This window comes from Equus caballus, chromosome 8 (assembly GCF_041296265.1).
Source record: "Equus caballus isolate H_3958 breed thoroughbred chromosome 8, TB-T2T, whole genome shotgun sequence".
NCBI classification, from domain to species: Eukaryota; Metazoa; Chordata; class Mammalia; order Perissodactyla; family Equidae; genus Equus; species Equus caballus.
In genome coordinates this window covers 79,187,409-79,208,251 of record NC_091691.1, presented here as the reverse complement: position 1 = coordinate 79,208,251, position 20,843 = coordinate 79,187,409, and the positions used below count along the sequence as shown (strand labels likewise).

General features: G+C 38.0%; 1 protein-coding gene across 1 annotated transcript in view; it reads right to left on the bottom strand.

The window, feature by feature from the left end:
- Positions 1-20,843, bottom strand: part of DCC (DCC netrin 1 receptor) — a 1,092,740-nt gene that overhangs the window by 693,787 nt on the left and 378,110 nt on the right. The window contains exon 2 of the mRNA XM_023647823.2: positions 16,208-16,528. Coding sequence (XP_023503591.1) covers positions 16,208-16,528 — 321 coding nt within the window. The remainder of the gene's footprint in view (positions 1-16,207; positions 16,529-20,843) is intronic.

The following is a 20,843-nucleotide window of genomic DNA, read 5'->3' as shown; positions in this document are numbered from 1 at the left end:
CTCTGAAGAATCAACAGGAGTGAGCTTAACTGAGGGGAACTGGGATAAGGGTCTCGATGAGGTTACTCTATTTTCCAAGTCTTGATGTAGGAGGAGGCATGGCATGCTCAAGGAAGTGAAAAAGATTATTGTGGCTGGAGCATCATGAAGAAACTGATGAAGTGAAGCTGGCTATGCAGGAAGGAAAGGGAAAGGAGTAAAAGGGATGGAAGGAAGAAGCCAGTTTAGGCAGGGCTTTCGGGTGGTTAAAGAGTTTAGATTTGATCCTAAAAACAATGAGAAACCATTGAACATGTTCAAATATTTTTAAAAGACAACAATGGTCTCTGTGTGTGAATAGATTGCAAGATAATTAATAGATTTTGTGGTAAAAGCAGTCAAGAGATGATGGCAGCTTCTGTTTGGATGGTGCCAGTAGACCTGGAAAGAAATAAATGCAACAAGAAAAAAGAGTTGTAGATATAATCAACTGATCTTTGACAAAGGAGGAAAGGCAAAATTATGGAGAAAATACAGTCTTTTCAACAAATGGCACTGGAACAGCTGGACATCTACATGAAAAAAAAAGTCTTCACACACCTTACACCCTTCGAAAAATTAACTCAGAATAGGTCATAGACCTAAATGTCAAATACAAAATTATAAAACTCCTAGAAGGTAGCATAGGAGAGAATCTAAATGATCTTTGATGACTTTTTAGATACAATCCCAAAGGCATAATCCATGAAAGTAATAATTGATAAGTAGGACTACGTTAAAGTCAAAAATTTCTGCTCTGTGAAAGGCACTGTCAAGAGAATAAGATAGACCATGGACTGAGAGAAAACATTTGCAAAAGACATATCTGATAAAGGAATGTGATCCCAAATATACAAAGTACTCTTAGAATTCAACAATAAGAAAATGAACAATTCGATTGAAAAATAGGCAGAAGAATTGAACAGACACCTCACCAAAGAAGACATACAGATGGAAAATAAGCACATGAAAAGATGCTCCGCATCATATGTCATTAGGGATATGCAAATCAAAATGAGATATCACTACACTCCTATTAGAACAACCAAAATCCAGAACACTGATAACACCAAATGCTTGAGAGGATGTAAAGCAACAGAGACTCACATTCTTTACTGGTGGGAATGCATAATGACACAATCACTTGGGAAGACAGTTTGGCAGTTTCTTACAAAACTAAACATCCCTTTACTCTACAGTCTAGCAATCACATTCTTTGGTATTTAGCCAAATGAACTGAAAACTTATGTCCACACAAAAACCTGCATGCGGATGTTTATAGCAGCTTCATTCATGATTGCCAAATTCTGGGGAGCAATCAAGATGCCCTTCAGTAGGTGAACGGATAAATGAACAGTGGTACATCCAGACAATGGAATATCTTTCAGTGTTAACAAGAAATGAGCTATTAAGCCATGAAAAGACCTGAAGGAAGCTTAGATGCTTATTATTAAGTGAAAGAAGCCAATCTGAAAAGAATACATATTGTATGATTCCAACTATATAACATTCTGGAAAAAGCAAAACTAAGGAGACAATGAAATAGATTAGTGGTGGGGCCGGCCGGGTGGCACAGCAGTTAAGCTCGCACATTCCGCTTCAGTGGCCTGGGGTTCGCCAGATTCAGATCCTGGGTGCGGACGTGGCACCATTTGGCAAACCATGCCATGGCAGGCATCCTACATATAAAGCAGAGGAAGATGGGCACGGATGTTAGCTCAGGGCCAGTCTTCCTCAGCAAAAAGAGGATTGGCAGCAGATGTTAGCTCAGGGCTAACCTTCCTCAAAAAACGAAAGAAAAAAAGATTAGTGGTTGCCAGGGGCTATGCATTTCACTATGCATCCATCAAAACCCACAGAACATGCAACACCAAAAGTGAACTTTAAGGTAAACTATGGATTTTGGGTAATAATGATGTGTTAGTGTAGACTCATCAATTGCAACAAATGTACTGCTCTGATGTGAGATGTTAACAGTGGGGGAGGCTATGTGTGTGTGGGGAAAGGGGGTATACAGGAACTCTCTGTAGCTTCTGCTCAATTTTGCTGTAAACTTAAAAGTGCTCTTGAAAATAACTCTATTTAAGAGAAAACATGTTTCTTAGAGACTAGACATGGCTTGTTATTTGACTAGAATGTTGCGGGTGAGAGAGAGAAAGAAATAACATTGCTCAGATTCCCGTCTTGGATGACTCAATGGATACAGTTCTATTCACTGCAACTGGACTAATAGGAAGAGAGAAGACAGAAAGGATGATGAGGCAAGAGAGAAATGGAAAAGGAAATCAGATTCCTGGTTTAAACTTAAAATACTTCACGTTGTTTTGCCCTTTTTTTTTCTTTTAAATTTGGAGGTCTAGCCTTCACATCCTAACATTTTTCATTGAAAAATGTACGCCACTTATAGGGTGGCATAGCATGGTTCTGATAGAAAAGTGCAAACAGAAACAAATGTTTTTGTTCCCATAAAGAAAGGCCTGATGGCTTAGAGAAAAAAACATGGTGTTGGGGTCTGAAAGATTTGGGTTCTGAACCTGCCTTGGACATTCTTTGGCTGTAGAGCAAATTACCTAAACTGTTTGTCCCTCTGTCCCCTCATGAGGGACATTGCATGCAGGGTGGTTGTGAGGAATATAAATATTTTTAGGAAACTGGCTCAAAGTTGGTCCTCACACAATGGAAACAAGTGTTGGGATTATATACTGGGTGCCTCTCATATTTTAACATGAATTTGACAGCCGTATAAAATTATAATGCAATTAGGTGGGTGTGAAATAATGCTGAATACGTACCAGGAAGAGGTGATTTCCTAGAATTCTCCTGAAACAACCAAGAACTGAAGACTTGGTACCACACCTTTAATTGAAGGCACCCCACTTTTTTGTGTGTGTTTGTGTGAGGAAGATTGGTCTTGAGCTAACGCCTGTGCCAATCTTCTTCTATTTTATGTGGGATGCCACCACAGCATGGCTTGACAAGCAGTGCTAGATCCGTGTTGGGGATCTGAACCTGTGAATCCTTGGCCTCCGAAGCAGAGCATGAACTTAACCACTACACCACCAGGCTGGCCCCAAGGGCACTGCACTTTTTTCTAGATAGCCCACGTTTGTTCTTTTAGGGAAGCCATACTAAGTAGTCAGTCGTCTAGGTATTTCAAAGCCTGATACCAAAGGATGACATGTATTTTCCCCTTCTGTTGCTTCCTTGTTCTTTCTTCCCTCACTCTTTTCTAATTGCTTTCCAGAAACTAATTCTTTAGAGGATTTATCTGCAGACATTCCAAAGTGTAAAAAGGGTGTCTGTATTATTAAAAGTTGACTGAAAACCTACTGAGTGCTAAATATAATAGAAAAGAAAAAAAAACACTCAACCACAAAGAAGACTTAACAGCAAAACAATAAGATTAGAATGAATGTGGTAAGGCTTTAGGAAAAGGTCTTACGCCATCCACGAAATAACACAAATGTTGAAATAAACAGACTGGGGATTAAGAATTCTCCAATCAATCAGAGTCTTCTCTGCAGAGATTTGCCGTAGTCTTCTCCTTGGGTAGCACACAGTTTAGTCTAAAATGTTGAGGGCAGTGTTGTAGAGCTCTTTCTGTTTTCTACATGATGGGCTGAATGATTAGTATGATCGTGGGTCTTCGTAATGAAAATCGGCAGCCCTGACCTGTGTTGAGCACATTTGTAGGTTTTTTTCCCCTTGGTGACCTACCACACGTAAGCCTTCTGCCTCCAATTTCTGAGGCACAGCAGCCAAGTGAAAAAGTCTGAAAAGGTTACTCATTATAAAGTGAGAAATGGATAAACTCATAATTTTTAAAGCATGTGAAACACATGTTCCCCAGGTAAGACCTTGCACTCCAAATGTCAGGCCAGAGTGAATTCTTAAAGCTCAGTTATAAAGCTCAGAAAATAGAGTTTATAATGAAAATGTTGACAGGCTCTTGGAGCCACCGCAGTATAGAAAATTTAATATGTCACCTTGTTTTACAAGATTTTACTGGCATAGAAGAAAATTAAAACATTTAACATCTTTCACTTCACTAAATTGCTTTCCTCCTCCAAAGTGTGGTGCCATTTGTAGTGCCATTTCATTTATAAACATCCTTTTTATTTTTACTGGGCTGAACATGCACATTCTCAGATTTGTACTCAACATTTCTTTTCCAAAGCACTGGAATGCTTACTGAGGTAGTATTATCTTGTAATCTGATTCACATTCTCTGAAGTCATGCTAAGTTGTAAGAGTCTGGTGGAGAAACGGGTGAAATTTATTTACATAGCTACACAGGCAACATAAATAATGCTGATTATTAAAATATTTTCTAAGAGCCTTTCAAAACGCCTTTTTCAAAGAGAAACTTTTCTGCTGTAGGTAATTATACAAATTCAGGGGGGAAAAAAGGCTTAGAAAAGATAGCTTAGAGTTGGAGAAGACAAACTTACACCCTCTGGTAAAACAGGATGACGGCACGCATTTCTTAACACAAGTAGACAACAAGCATAAAATGGGAAATAATTTTCTAAGTCAGTGATAAATAATCAAGATTTTTATGAAAACATAGCTATTAATCCAAGTCACATCATTAACACGAATCTCTTAAGCCCAGTAATATTTCTATATCTTTAATGACCATTTACTTTCATGATATGTTAAAGGTTAACCGGGGTAACTGGCCATTTGCAGCTCGCATGCCTTCCCAGAGGGAGAAGGAAGAGTTCCAGGGTTTGCTGGTCTGTTCTTCAAAGTCACGACAAACTTTGCTTCAGAGTTTTGCTAAGTGAGAATTAAGAGATGTAGTGTTTCAATATCCTCAAAGGACAAAATCAAAATGCCGAATATTATCCAAGTACTTTCAGCACAGTCATTATTTTCTTACCCTGATTACTTCAGGAAGGGGTATTGATCCCACACTATTGATGCTAAGAGCACGTATAAACTCACATGTTTACACCGGCCATCTGAAAGGAGAAAGACAAGACTCTGGATGGGAAACAGGCCAAATAGTTATAAAGCATGCAGGACATGAAGACACGTTTCCACATAAGAAAAAGAGGGCTTCTTTTTTCTTTTTGCTGGTTAGCCCTGAGCTAACATCTGTGTCAATCCTCCTCTATCTTTTCGTATGTGCGACACCACCACAGCACTGCTGGTGAGTGGAGTAGGTCTGTACCCAGGATCTGAACCCACAAACTCTGGCTGGCAAAGCAGAGCACATGGAACTACAACCACTCAGCCATGGGGCTGGGTGCAAATCGGGCTTCTTCCTGGGGCTTTTCTCTTCCCATTTTCTTTAGAGTATTTAGGGAATCTTCAATAGTACCCCAATTCTCTGTTGTCCATAAAACCTCATTTACTGAGCCCTTTGTAAGTCCCAGGCCCTCTGCTAAGCATTACTTGATTATCTTCACAGTAACCATATAAAATAGGCTCATTTCATAGATGGGAAAATAGGCCCAGAACATTTCCATACTTAGCCTGAGTTTACAGAACTAGTAAACGGCTGGAGATAGGATCCAAAGTCCTGTCTGTCTGGCTCTGAAGTCCATGGTCTTAACCACCATGCTATGCCATACAACTAACCAGAGTTTGTCTGCCTATGGGAGTTAAGAAGATATAACATGATCTGTATCTTCATGAAGTTATTGACCAGAGGAGGAGTTGTGTTGTGTCTGTGTGTGTGTGTGATATAGTGTGGTATATTCCACGCTATAACAGGAGGAAGCACAGGTTACTGTGAGCACAAAGAGGATGGATGCTCTCCTAGCCTAAGGAGCCAGGTAAAGATTCTTAATGATTGGCTGCATGAACTGAGTCTTGTAAAAGAAGAAAAAATTCAAGAGATGGCATGAATGGATAAGAAAGTAAAATATACAGAATAAAGTATGCAAAGCCATGAGTACCAAAATATTCACGTTTAGGACACTGCTATAAAAACTGAAGGGATACATGTGGATGGGGTTATATATGGGGCAAGAGGCGCAGGCAGGGACCAGACCCTAAAGGATCTTTAGGCCACCAGAAAGAGTTCCCATTCTTTTATAGTGTGCCAATATGAGCAAATGCCATTTTGACAGTACATATAGAGCCTGGGAAATTCTGGTTTGAACCTAAGGGTAACCTCAATCCCAAGTCATCCCATGAAGTGGTACCTACTAGAAGCCTCCTTTCAGGGAAAGCAGTAGAGACACATAGCAGTACAGGAGAATCCTAGGACACAGATGAGATGTTTTCCTCTAGGTTGCTGTATATAAGAGTCTCTGTTCTTTTAAAGTGAGACAAACACCTGTGGCTGTTCGTTAACAGTGTCAAGTCATCATTAGTCTTATCGGACTAAGTAATAGACTTCAATGATGTTTACAAGTCAAGGAGAAGTCAGCTCTATTTGCTTGGCCAATTGCAGTAAAACAAATGCTGACCTCTGACGTTTAGGTCCAGGCTAACAAAATGTTCTTGATCTACAAATATCTATTAAAATGAGGATACCCTTTGACTCAGCAATTACGTTGCTAGCTATGTATTTTAGAGAAACTTGTCAAAGATGTGCCAAAAGAGTATCCACTAAATGCAAGAATATACATTAAGGTATTATGAACAAAAGTGAAACAATAGAAACAAACCAAGTATCTATCAACATATGAATGATAACCCGTAAAATACTATGCAGGAATTAAAAACATGAGACTGATCTGCACGAACAGATATTTTAAAAAGTCCAAGCTATAGCATTAAGGGAAAAAAATAAGCTGTAGCATATTTACAGGGTAATCAGATAATCTAGTTTATGTTAAAAACAAACAATAAAGGCAGAAGGCAGGTTAGTTGTTGCCAGAACAGGAGGGGAGGGAGAATGGGAGTGATGAAATGTTCCAGAGTTAGAAAGTGGTGACGGTTGTACAACTTTATGAATATACTCATAATTGATGAGGATTTTTAGGCTGGTTACTTTAAAAACTACAGATAAGAAGTAGGCTCCGAGGAGTGGAATTTGCTTGCCCTTTGATCAGAGACAGTTGCATTTGTGAAGGAAATCTCCATGCCTCCCTCTCTGCGCCAGGAGGAAGGGGCGATGGCCTTATCTCTGGAAACTCTTAATGGGGAAGGCAAGAACTTAAGTTGTTTACTGTCTGGCAACCTCATGTAACTGACCGCCCACCCCAAAATCCTCCTTTGTCTTTAGTTGAAGATAATATTTGAGTGGTGACTTCTGCCATTTACTCAATCCGGTTTGATTCTTATCTAAAAGTTGTGGGACCGCCCAATGGCCGGACCCTACCGGCACTGGTACCATTTTAACTTTTTTTCCTTTGTCTTGTAAAGAGATGACTCACATACCCATGCCTTAAATTTAGCCCTAACCCTCAACTCGGGGCAGCAGCAGAAGCTCTGACTGCCCATGGGTCCTGTCCCCATGCTATTCTATACTATTCTCCAAATAAAAGAGCACTACTGCCAGATCTTAAGAGTCTAAGAAATCTTTCTTTCAACTCCTCGGCTCACCGACCCCGCATCAATAATGAGTAAATTATATACTTTCAAAAGGTGAATTTTATGGTATGTGAACTATTTCTTAATAAAAAACAAACAAAAAAAATCCCAGATATATGCAAGGTGTATTTGTTTGGGGGTGGGGAGAGTTAAAAGTGACATTTATTTTATCTGCAACTACATCCTCCAAACCTAGGCCCCTCCTATGCCCTGAGACTTAATTGGAAACACCCTTAGAGAAATAGACACAATGTTAGCTCAGGAAGTGTCCAGTGCCCTGTGGGAGCCAAAGGATGCCCCCGCAAGCAGTGCTTGTATGAAAGAAATACTAATTATTTTTTATGTCATGTTCCAGCCTTTGGAGATGAATTTTCCTTGCAAGAGGGGCCACAAAAATCCAATCCAATAAAATCAACCAGCACTGAAACTTAATGTTGAAATTATATAGGCTTTATTAATCTTTAACACGCTTTCTTAAATAGACTTCTAGTTGGTGACATGCTCCAGGTAAAACCTCAGCAAATGAAACTTCATGAGCAGCCCCTTTTAAGGGTAAGAAAGCTTCACGGTTACAATGAAACTGAATTTTTTTTTCTTTTGGTAAAATACAATTTTTAACAATGTGCATAATAGAACAACAAAAGTAGAGGATTTATAAATCAAACAGTAGATTTTATGACTATGCTGTTCATCAATAGATTTAAGACAGAGGCTTAGATAGGAAGAGTCATCTAAATGAGAAGAAATGTGAGCGTGTGAGCATGCTCTGTATTTCTGTCTAAATATTTCTGGGTGACCTAGGTTAGAATATAGATAGTGTAAATCCAATTGTTTAAATATTTAATGGGAAATATGCAGACAGTAGAATACAGATTCTCTTATACACACATCCCCTACCTGTACTGATACTTATCAAACTATTTACATACAATTACTCTAACCCAAGTCCATTAGATTCTGAATTAGGCATACTACCCCGGGGCTTCACCTCCCTCTGGAAATTAAATCTCTTATTTTGGGTACCTTGATCCAATTCCAGTGTGTGCATGAGGGGGCTTCCCATGCCACCAACAATTATCTGGACCCCAACTAGGTGTCCTTACAATTCAACTCAATTCTGACACCCTACCTGGAGATAGCATCAGATTCCACAGGTTAAGGGTTCAGTCCAACACGATTGCATCCCCATTCCCCACTTCAGACACCAGTTGCAAGCCCAGATTGTTATCCGTGCTTCTGACCAACTGGCTACAGATTGGAGGTTCCATCAATCCTCACCTTGGACTTCAGACACCAATTGCAAGTCGAGGTTGTAACCTATACTTCTGACTGACTGAATATAAATCAGAGGCTCTCATGACCCCCTCCTCAGGTTCAATTATTTCACTAGAATGGCTCACAGAACTTAAAGAAACATTTTACTTACTAGATCACCAGCTTATTATAAAAGGATGTAACTCAGGAACAGCCAGATGGAAGAGATGCATAGGGCAAGATATGGGGAAAGGGCTCGGAGCTTCCATGCCCCCTCTGAGGGTACCACTCTCCCAGCAACTCCAGGTATTCACCAACCTGGAAGCTCTCAAAACCCTGTCCTTTTGGATTTTTGTGCAGGCTTCATTGCATACATGTGATTGATGAAATCATTGACCATTGGCAATGGATTCAACCTCCAGCCCCTCTCCCATCCCCATAAGTCAGAGAGTGGAAATGAAAGTTCTAAACCTCTATCACAGGGTTGCTTCTCCTAGCAACTGGGGCCCCATCCTTAGGTGAGATCCAGATGTCACCTCATTAACATAACAAAAGACCCCCTTTTCTCTCTCAAGGCTTAGGAAATTCTATGGATTTTAGGAGCTCAGTGCCAGAAATGAGATGAAGACCAAATATATATTTCTTACTATAAATCACAATATCACAGCCCCATATCTCTATATGATCCAGTTGGAGCAGGTGCCTCTAAGGGTATTCAGTACTTTCACCTATATATACTAATCCTGACAGGAAAAGGTTTAGATGATTTAGGGACTATAGACACTGAGATTTTCCACAATTTCTTCTAACTAACTTAGTTTCTAGAACATCCCCTAAGTTTCAATGTTCCTTATTTTGTAGAAAAACTTTGTATCTAATATAAATAGTTTAATTCAGAGGTCTTTATATAATATTAAATTTAAATAATAAATTATACCGTGGACATAAAAAAATAATAGAAAAAATATCAGTACCAGCAATCGGTTCATAAAAGTAAAAAGGTTTTATCAAATATATTGTTAGTCATAATTTCATCAGAGATTTACAATTATGCCACCTGATCTATCTACTTACTCTGATTTACGTCTTTGTTAGCCTGACATTTATTTAAAAAATCAAGCTTTTGTATTCCAAATGCATCTTCTAGAATTCAAGAGTTTTGGGTTACTATCACTGAGTTATTTTCATTTTTATTCCAGTACCAGCAAAAGTGACACTGTAGCTAGCTTAAGGGTTGAATAAAAGAACAGTCCTCTTAAGATACTGATTTTTAGAATGAATAATTAGCTACTTCCATTGTCACATGAATTAGAATTCATAACAAAGAAAAGGAAATGAAAGGTTGGTAAATTTTTTTAAAGTTATTTTGTTGATGTTTCTACTATAAAAAGCCCTGTCAAGTTCTCTTTTGTAATTTTCATAATGTAGAAGATGTCTTTCCACTCTGCATATTTTTCAGAAAGATATTCTATTTTAATTTTATTGCAGAGTTAATTGACTTAGGAAGGAGGCAACTAAAAATCTACTCTTTAAAATGCAATTATTTAAGTTGAGGGTGTGGGAGTGTGCGGGTAAGTAGACATTGGGGCAATATTGGTGATTATCCCAGTTTTATTTGGCAATAAAATTATAAGATTAGCACACATATAACAATTACTTATAACACCACATATCTTCCCTATATTTTCTTTCTCTCTCATGTTTTAACCACAAAACAATAGGAACATTTAGCTAAATGGAGATAATTAAGACCATTAAAAATTATGGAGTCAGAAAAATTTACTTTCCCGCTTACCATTTGAAAATAAACAATATCCCCATTGGTTTAAAATGAAAAGCTCTGCTCTGTAGCTGAACCTTCCCAAAATAGAATTTTGAAAGTATTCAAAGGCCCTGGGATACATTTTCCAAACTGCTTCACTGGATGAACTTGACCTTCTAGGCAAGATTCTTATATTTTGTTCCCGTAGAGAAAAGGAATACGAACATTTTTCTTGCTGTTTCCTTTATATAACATTTGAGAGACCTGAGGCAAAACAGTTTATTCTCCCTTCTCCTAAGACAAGCTCCTCTTTCTGTTTCCTTTTAAGTAAAAACATAAAGGTCAGGTTATCATTTCACAAAATGCTGCATTCTGCTGAGGCGATTCCAGCTTCTCTCACCATAATATGCTTTCGCTAATTATTTCATAACTCATTTAAATGGGATTCATTCTGGAAGGGAATTCATTGAAACAACTCCTCAAGTAACTAATTATTTTTTTTAAACACAGGGGAATTTTAATTATAATGCCTGTGTTATTTAAAAGCAGAGTGCGACAATTTGCATCTTGAAACATCTATTGTAATAGGGAAGAAAAAAATATGCTCCTGAATGAAATAACAACTCAAGTAAATGCAATTTAGTTGCCCTTTTATTTTCTTGAGTTTCAAGAGACAGGACAAAAAGATGGAAACTTGTAAAACCACTTACAAAGATTAAAAGACAACCAAAATCTTGCCCCTAGAAAGACTACTTGTAAGCTTATTTTTAGAATTATGTGTTCTCTGTATTTCAGGAGAGATTTATCATGTGTCATTATTTAATGTATAATAGCAAAATAATAGCTATGACAGCAAAATCTTCTCATCTTAGAAGAAACCATCCAAATCATAGTGTTTTTCCGCAAGAAGTTGATACTTTCAAGGGATTAAATTGACAAATAAAATCAACTTTAATTATTATTATTATTATTTTCCACTAGTTTATATTTTGGAGAGTTTCATTAATTAAAAATAAATGACTGATTGGGTGGGAAACTATTCACAGTGTCCTTAAATCTAGTCCTTAGATGGAGAAGTGAATAAGTGTGCACCAAAGTCAGACAACCTGAGTTCCAGTCTCTGCCTGTTGAAAATCATTACCTTCTTTTAGCTTGTTCTCTGTCAATTTGGGTATCTATATCACAGAGCTTTTTTGAGCACTATGAGAAAAATGCATATCAATATAAACTGAGCAAAGAACAAAATCTTACAAAAACCAAGTTGATGGTTTTAATATGCAAGATGTAAATGCTTAAAAGGTAACAAAAGAAGAATCTAGCTGCATACGAATGCACTATGATATACCCTGCAGTGTGTGCTACTTCACCTGAGCAGGGATGTGCTGATCCCACTCGGTCCCCAAGAGTGTGAATGCAAGGAGAGGTAGCACTCAGCTTCCAAACATGCTCCTCTGCAGGGAAAGTGGGTGGGCAAGTAGTGTGTGGTGGGTGGGTGTGCTGGATAGTGAAGGTGTGGTGGTGGTGGTATCAGGGAAAATGAATAAGATGGTACTTCCACTATTATTCAGAGGAGTTCTGTAATGATCTGGATTTGTTACACATTGGCATTGATTTTTTTTTTTTCCTAAAGGAAAGAGTCTTATGTTAAACTCCCAGTCTAGACCAACTAATTCCTGTGAATCCAGCTTCCATGATCTTTTTCAGTTAAAAAGATGTTAAGGAGATTCGGTTGAGAAGAATGCCCAGCATCTTTTTCCGAAATGATAGCAGCAGTTGCTTGATCTAGCACTCCTGATCCGGACAGCACAAATCATATTGGCTCCATTGACATAATAGTAGATCAACTGGTGAAAAATGAGTCTTGTAGTCAAATGGATTTTGGCACTATTTACCAACAAATTGCATAGATTCAACTTTTTAAAAATTCAATTCAGGCCTGCCAGTTTGTGTTACTAGATTGCAAAGGCACGTATCTGATCCAAGGTGACAATATTTATGGCTCAGGATTTGTTGCCTGTGTCACACCCACTCCCCCCTAAAAAATGCTTTGCACCATCACGAGAGAATATTGAAAGTTGTTATTTCTTAATAATAATAATTGTAATAACATAACCATTATTAGGTCTATTTATACTACTACTTCCATTGAATAAGAATCTACCCTGCACTAGGGCTTTACATTTTAAAAGTTACTTAAAAGCCACCACAGCCTTTGGAGGTAAGTTGTTATGATGTCAGTTTCAGAGAAAAGAATCCAGAGGCTCAGCTAGCTGGCAACATCTGGAGTAGGGAAGATGTGCTTGGCCAGATGCAAGCTCATCTTGAAGTTATGAGTTATGGAGGAATGAGGAATTGACAGGTGCCTTTTTTTTATAGTAGCATATGGATATTCCAATTCAGTCCATCTTCTGATTCCAAAGTCCTCAATACTGTTATTAATTAATTTGTAGACTATTGAAATAGAAATCAAATTATGCTAACTCAGTCCATCAAGAGTATATTTATATAGGCACACATATAAGTAAGTTTAATATCATGAAGTCCAATAAAAAAGAAGAGAAGTGGAGGAAGAGGGAGAGGAGGAGGAAGCTGATGATATTGACTGAAAACTCTCCGCTTATGGCATAAAGCCCTACATCTTTGTCCGTAAAACCAAGGTCTACTGAAAAACTACCCAACATGCCAGACGCTTTGCTAGGTACAGAGAGGGGAGGGTGATAGGAGAAACTTTATAGATAAAATCTTACTGTTTCTCTCTTCAAGCTGTTCTCAGTCTTGAGGGTTAAACAGAGGTATCCACAGCCGCGAAATACTGCACTGTTTTAGATTAGAGCTAATTGAATACAGAAGAAATTCTCAAGTTTCAGCCAGTACCGGCCAGATTGTTTTCAAATGGAAACTTCATAGCCCGGGTGCTCCTTATTGACAGACCTCACAATTACCAGAAATACCAAGAGTCGGTAGCTCGTTACATCCAGAGTTTTAACAAGAGGTTCTACGGGATCATAGCCCTTTGTATATCTTTCCTATCCTCCCTCCCTCTTCAGCTAAGTGTGTACTCCGAGTTTAAAGAGCACTCGAAAAGTTCCTAGAAAATAGGATGAACAGCGCAAAGCAAGATCATTGCATAAAATGTGCTGATTGATTAAAGGCAGGTTTCATTTGTCATATTTCTTTTTATCAAAAGACGCTTTGAGAAAGCCAAAATGGAAGAGGAGTATTATATTAAATGGGCTCTACATAGCACCTGAGGGTACAGAACAGATGTTTTTTTCACCCAAGCAAAGCTGACTGTTACCTTTTAGTAGTGACTGGTTTATTGACTGCTAATGCTTTAAAAATGGGATTAAATCAGGCCCATGGTCTTTATTACGAGGAAGATATATGCCCTTTGTGCATTCCGGCGGTTTGGCAATCTTAACCTTAGCAGATATAACATTGATGTATGCTGTGTTGCCAAACAGCAGGGTAAGTGTTTAAAATGCTGTGAACAGGCTTATTGCCTTGAAATGATACAATCTAATATTAGATTGTAACTCAGTGACTGAATCTGCCAGCCTGTCCTTATGTAGAATACGAAAGTCGAAGCCACTTTATTTTAATATCTCACAGGGAAGGAATCGTTCTTCATTTTGTCATTGAAACAGAACATGTAAAAGTGAATCTGGTTTGCAGGAAACTGAAACCACAACATCAGGCCATTTTCATTAACAGCGTATGTGCATCTGCCTTTGGAACAGGGCATTGAAATGCCAGCATTCAATTCAGCAGAGCTACCTTAGTCTTGTGGGTGACTGATGGGTCGGATCTGAAAGTCTCAAAATTCTCAAAAGAGGGAAAATCAAATTGCACCCTTTCCACTTCATTTGGAGCATTCTGGGAAAGCAGCTTTTACCTTAATCCTCAGCACTTGTTCCACTTGTTCTTTTTAATCAATCATAATTAACATAGCCTCTCAGTCATCTCTACACTTTCTGCTCATCAATCAAATTTCAGACACCCATCACTCAAAAGTCCCAGGTGGTTGATAGCCTTGGTTTTCGTGATCAGGATGCCATCTCACGTGTCTCCTGAGTAAAGGAGACTTTCTGCATCCAAGTTTCAGTCTGTCATTGCCAAAGCAGATAGGGGTACCAGTAAATAGATTGACCAACCATCCTAGTTTCACCTGGGACTGAGGGCTTCTCAGGACATGGTACTTTGAAGTGCTAAAACCAGGTCAGTCCAGGTTAAACCAGAGTGGTTGGCCACCGTGTCATTAAGTGATCCTGCCTGCCAGGATCCATTCCTCAGGACCAACCTGGTTTAACTGAATATGCAAGAGGGTTCTTGGTGGGGAAAAGAAGCCACAAAAGAGTGGCATGAAGCCGGATTTATGGGCTCATTGCATATCTGTGAAATCTAATTTTTTATATCATCACCTGAGAAAATCACCTCTTTCAGATTTCAGCTTTGTTACACCTTCACTAGAAGAGTATGTGGGGAGTGGTGGCCCTGCCTTATTGTCCTAGAATATGTCATTGCTGAAAATGAGTCCTCATTCTAATCGGTTTTTCAGGATATAATTTAAATGGGACCTGGGAAATAATGGTTCCATTTTTTTTGCTGAGAATTAAACATGAAGTTTTAAAGCAGTCCTTCAAAACTGTTTATCCATTTAAAGGCCTAAATTTATTTCAGATTGGATCCCTTTGCCTTGCTTTGTGTCTCACTTAAAAATTAAAAAAAAAAAATCAAAGACCAACTTTTAGCCAAATCATTATAGAAATGAGTACAATTTTATTCTTTTCCCTACAGGTCTCATACTGTAGGGGTGAAAAGAAATAATTACAAGCTGTCCTTTAACCAAAACAAGTGGGGCAGAAATATCAAAATCAATGGATAAAATCCATCTAGAAGATTCAATATTATTTTTTTTGGTCTGTACCAATTTAAAATATCCAATGAAAAGAAAAACTGTTCATCTTATTACTCAGTTATTGAGTCAAAATATTACTAAGCATTCAGATATTTGTAAGCACTAATAGAATTTTTAATTTCTTTTTTTGTGTGTGAGGAATATGGGCCCTGAGCTAACATCTGTGACAATCTTCCTCTATTTCATGTGAGGTGCTGCCACAGCACAGCCTGATAAGCGGCACTAGGTCCACGCCTGGGATCCAAACCTGAGAAACCTGGACCACTGAAGTGGAGTGCATGAACTTAACCACTATGCCACCAGCTGACCCCAGAATAGCAATTTTAATTTCTCATTTGGAGATGTATATGTTGCAGGTTAAGTCATTATAAGTAAAATAAAATTCATGGCTCTGAAGGTAAAAAAAAATTAACTCTTCAAAGTTTCAGCATTACTGATGCTATAAAATGAATTAATTAGGAAATCATTTTTATACTAATGAAAAGTCCTCCCTTAGACATAAGCAGTGGATCAACTTAAGCCAGGCTTTATTTCAAAAACTCTCATAATGCTCTATTAATTGTTGTGATCCTTCTTGTGTGCCAAGCTAATTTTAGGATAAAAGTCAGTCAAGACCATAAGGGAATAAGCATATATCTTTTTTTACATTTTTCCTTTATCTTAAAAACGTACATTGTCTCTGCAAAGATTATTTTCTTATCTCAAAAAAGGAATAAGAAGAGATGGAGAAAGAGGAGGAAGCGAAGGAAGAATCTGCTTACCTGCTACTGCTACTCTTGCTGTCCGACTAATAATTGACCCAGAATCTCCTAAAGATGCCTCACATTGGTAAAGTCCCTCATCTGGTTTGTGGTGCCTGGAGTGAAGTATGTTTTGTATCGAGAGAGACCCATTTGGAAGTTGCTGCTTCCTTTCGTCCATTCCCAAGGCTAGGTGGATGCCATCTTTCTTCCACTTGATAACTGGGACGCCTCGGTCAGACTCTGCAGAGCAGTTCAGGAGGACATTTCCTCCCCGCATTGTGATGGCATCAGAAGGTTCAGATAGGAAGTGCAGTGATGTGAAAGCCTTAATCTGGAAACCTGGAACAAGACAGAACAGGGAAATAGGTTTGCTTATTCAAATAGATCTCTAGCTTAAATCCTCTGCTTTTTCTTTACAAAACTTTTTCAAAAAAGTTAGAGGCTTTGAGAAATGTCCAGGAAAAAATGAAACTTAAAATCAAGAATATTGAGTTAAAGAAGTGAAAAAGTGATCAATAGAGGTAACCACAATTAATGAAACTGGCCCAAAAAGTATTAATATGAAAAATTAAGAATTCATACAATTCTAGGCATGGCCATCATCACATATCAGTCAGTACTTGAAACTTTAGACAGAAAAAATACTAATATTTTCCAAATAAAACTAGATTTTTTTTTTTTTTGAGGAAGATTAGCCCTGAGCTAACATCTGCCACCAATCCTCCTCTTTTTGCTGAGGAAGACTGGCCCTGAGCTAACATCCATGCCCATCTTCCTCTACTTTACATGTGGGACGCTTACCACAGCAGGACTTGCCAAGTGGTGCCATGTCCGCACCCGGGATCCGAACTGGTGAACCCCAGGCTGCCGAAAAGCAGAACATGCGCACTCAACTGCTGTGCCACCAGGCTGGGCCCAACTAGATATCTTAAAGTAGCAGTGGTTATCAGTGGGGAAGCTAAGATTTAGGGGACTATTTCTATCTCTGCATTCTGATTATAGCACCCATTAAATTTTGAAAAGTCTGCTCAGATGTGGTGTTTCATTAACAAAAATAACCCAACTCTGAACAGAGCGGAAAAAATTATTTAAAACAAAGCTCAGGTGGTAAAATAGTAAGAAATCCCACTTGCAGAAGCAAGTCAATAAACTACTACAGAAAATCACAAATCCCTGCTGGGTCTTAATTTCCATCCAAATGTTGCTCATGAGCCAGGAAATCTAAGTAAATATTATAGTTGGATTTTTTTTTTCCACATAAACAAACATGAGAAATCAACAGGAAGAAGAGAAAGTCACTTAAGAATCCTGAGGGGGTGGGACAAGTATAATTAGTTAAAGCATATTCTTTTCGGAGCTGGCAGTATAGCATTTGGAAGAACGCTTGGTTGTTGAATCAGACTTTGACCAGGTCTCAGGAGGTCATTGGGCTCACTCTTTGCTCAGACAGGTGTATACCTAAATCATTCAAGTTAAATTACTTTTAATTTCATTTTTAATGATCTCTGAGGCTAAAGATTCTACAATGTCCCTTGGTATCTTGTTTTCAGTATTTAATCATTCTCAGAGTTTAACTGAATTTTCTTGCTTCCATTTAATCCCATTTTCTCCTGAATCGCCTTGTGTGAAAATGCAGAGGAGATGGATATTTCTTTGCAACAGTCCTTTATTCCTTTGAAGCAGCATTTAACTTCTTTAAAAATGCGACCTAAATTATGTTTCATCCTTCATTTTTCTCAGGATAACAAACCCCAACTTCATTAGCTTCCTTAATTTTTCTAACGGGAACAATTTTTGCTATACTTTGCAAAAACTTTCCAGTTTTCTATCACTTAAAAAGGAGGCATTTAAATTGTTTATAATCAAAACTCTCATAAAGGATGGACCCATACTAGCTCCAATGGATGGAATTATTCCTAGCTTCGTATGCTGCGCTGTCCAGTGAAGATAAAGCTGAATAGCTTCTCATTGTCTCTCCATGGTGTTATCTGCCACGCTCCCACACATACAATTTTTCCACACCTTCTACTTGAGGTCTGTTACTTTACCCTTTGTGTTCAACCTTGCCCGGTGAACTGCATCATTCACTGACATACACTCATTTCATCCGACTAGGCCATTCACCGAAAGAAAGCAGCTGGATCTTTGCTAAAATGAATATAAATTGTAAAATAACAGTGCCCATTTAAGTCTACCATAAATGATATTGGTCAAAATCTCAAAGGACACAGCCCGGCCCCCTCATTGTCTAATAAGCTACTCCTCCCCACAGATCCATAGTGTAGCCAATATAATTCCTGCCTGTTCAGCTAGCGGAAAGTATGTCAAATTGGGAGTCTGGACATTTAGCCCTTGGTCCTAGTTTTATTACCTAAAGATCTGTGACTCAAACAAGTCTTTTAAGTCCTCAGAACCTCGGTTGCTTCATCTGTAAAATGAGGTCATTGAAATAGGCAATCTCTAAACTCTACATCCAATTTGGAAACTTTCAGAACTAAGATGGGTTGAAAACATCCATCAAACGAACCCTGTTCTAAGCTTACAGAGATGCAGACTATTTTACTTTAAATGCCTCCCCCATGTCCACAAGATATCCCCCTTTATAAGAAAAGCAATACAAGCTAGTGAACACCTAGCTTGAGACACACCAAGGAGGAGAAAGCAGAAAGAAGTTCTAATGTCCTTGAATGTCAAGATATTTCACTAGAGTAATACCTGCAATTTCCATAGCATTAATAAGGTAGAAATAAATTTAGAATTCAAGACCAGGCAACTATATTAAAAAGCACTTATTGCTTTTTTGTTCTTCCTGGGGCCTATATTTTAAACAACAACCTCATGTTGAACACCTTATTTATGTCACAGAACACATAATACATTGAACGCAGCTGTTTATGACAGCATGCTAATGAGCATATGTGCCCATTATCACAAATAAATAATCCACTTAATCTGAAACAAGGAGGTTATGACAGTTTTCAGTGCTGTGAGTACATAATTTAGGAAAGTTAAATAAAGATTAACTTTTCTTCAATACAATTACCCTTGCAGTTCACTGGCAATTTGAGCTTTTGTACTTCTTACAACAATTACATTTTGAATATATGGCTCTGGAATAAAGGTACCTCAGTACTTTAAGTAACTTGCATTGCTTACTTAGTTTTAGTAATGGACCCAAGCAAGCAGAATGTATTGAAAAATAATAGATACGTCTCCCACAGTCTCCTTTTGAAAGCTTCAGCCCATGTTAGGCATCAGCTGTCTTCACTCCCTTAGGAAGGATTTCACACAGGCTTAGGAAAAGTCCCACTAATATATTACACTGACTTCGATTTGGGTTACCTTCCTCCCTCTTCTCGTACAATACTAGGGTTCCTTGGAGGGATTTTGCCTACCAGCATCTTTTCTTAAAATGAAATAATTTTATCAAATTGTTTCGTCCAAGAATCAATCTGAAATCAACTACACTGATTTAATGTATGAGGAGAGGAAGATAGAGAGATGATGAAACTGAAGAAGACAAAGAAGTAGAAATAACTTTTGGAGCTTGCAGCTTAAAAAGTTGCGGCTGGAGTTTGGGCAGTCAGAGTTTGATGAGGCTATGGATCTCCCAAGAAATCATCAGAAAGGGATAGAAGAATGCTTCTGAAGAGTCAAAATAAAACTACCTACTTTACAATTTTACAGAGGATGGACAATTTTACTTTAGAATGACGATGGTATGAATTTGACCTGGAAGGAAGCCAACTGGAGAAGTTTCTGATTTGTTTCGGTTTGGCTTCATTTTTAAGATGCTGGTGGTCATTCTGTTGAACACTCCAACAGTCACATTTCCAAGCCTTGCTTCATAAAAGAATCAATCCATTAGGCCTGATGTAAAATTATGTAAAGCAATTATATTTTGGAGAAATATACTTAAGACAACCCAAATCCCATCCGTGAAGAAACTTGTACAACTGAATCTGATACCAGAGTTGATGAGAATGAGTGGGTCTCCAGTCCCCTCTCCCTTCAAATGCTGGCTTGGGAAGATTTCTAATCTTTGGCTAGGACTTAGGCATAGAGCCATATATGAATTTAACTAATTTTATATTTTCTTATCTGTGTCGTTCTGAGGAAAAGCAATACGTGTCATATCGTCATTCAACACCATTCCTTTTTTTCTTTTTCTTCTTCTGAAAGATGGTAGTTTATAAGCAGATACCAACATAGCCAAACCTTCAATGTTTCCTTAATGAAAATATAAAGGAGGGCCCACTCTTGAAGCCCTCAAAGTGACTCAAAAGAAGAATTGTTAACATCCATTTGCTTTAGTTTTATCAGACATAAATAAGCATTAGGGGTAATACTGCTAGAGATATTCTAAGTTTATATTAATTGAATATTTAGAGATAGAAACGAACCTTAATGTATTTTAGACTCTCACCAAAATGATCAAATAGGAAAAATGTTTCTGCAAGCTTAAGTCCCTTTGTGCTTGCTCGCCTTATCATATTCTTGTTAATTTAAAAGACCATTCAGACACAGAGGCAGACTAACTTGGAATGGGTTTTTTAAGGTATGACATTTTATCTACAATATCAAACATTGTTAAGTGTGAAAAATAATTCCCCATGGAGTCAGAAATTCCTTTACAAGTCCAAAATGTGAATGC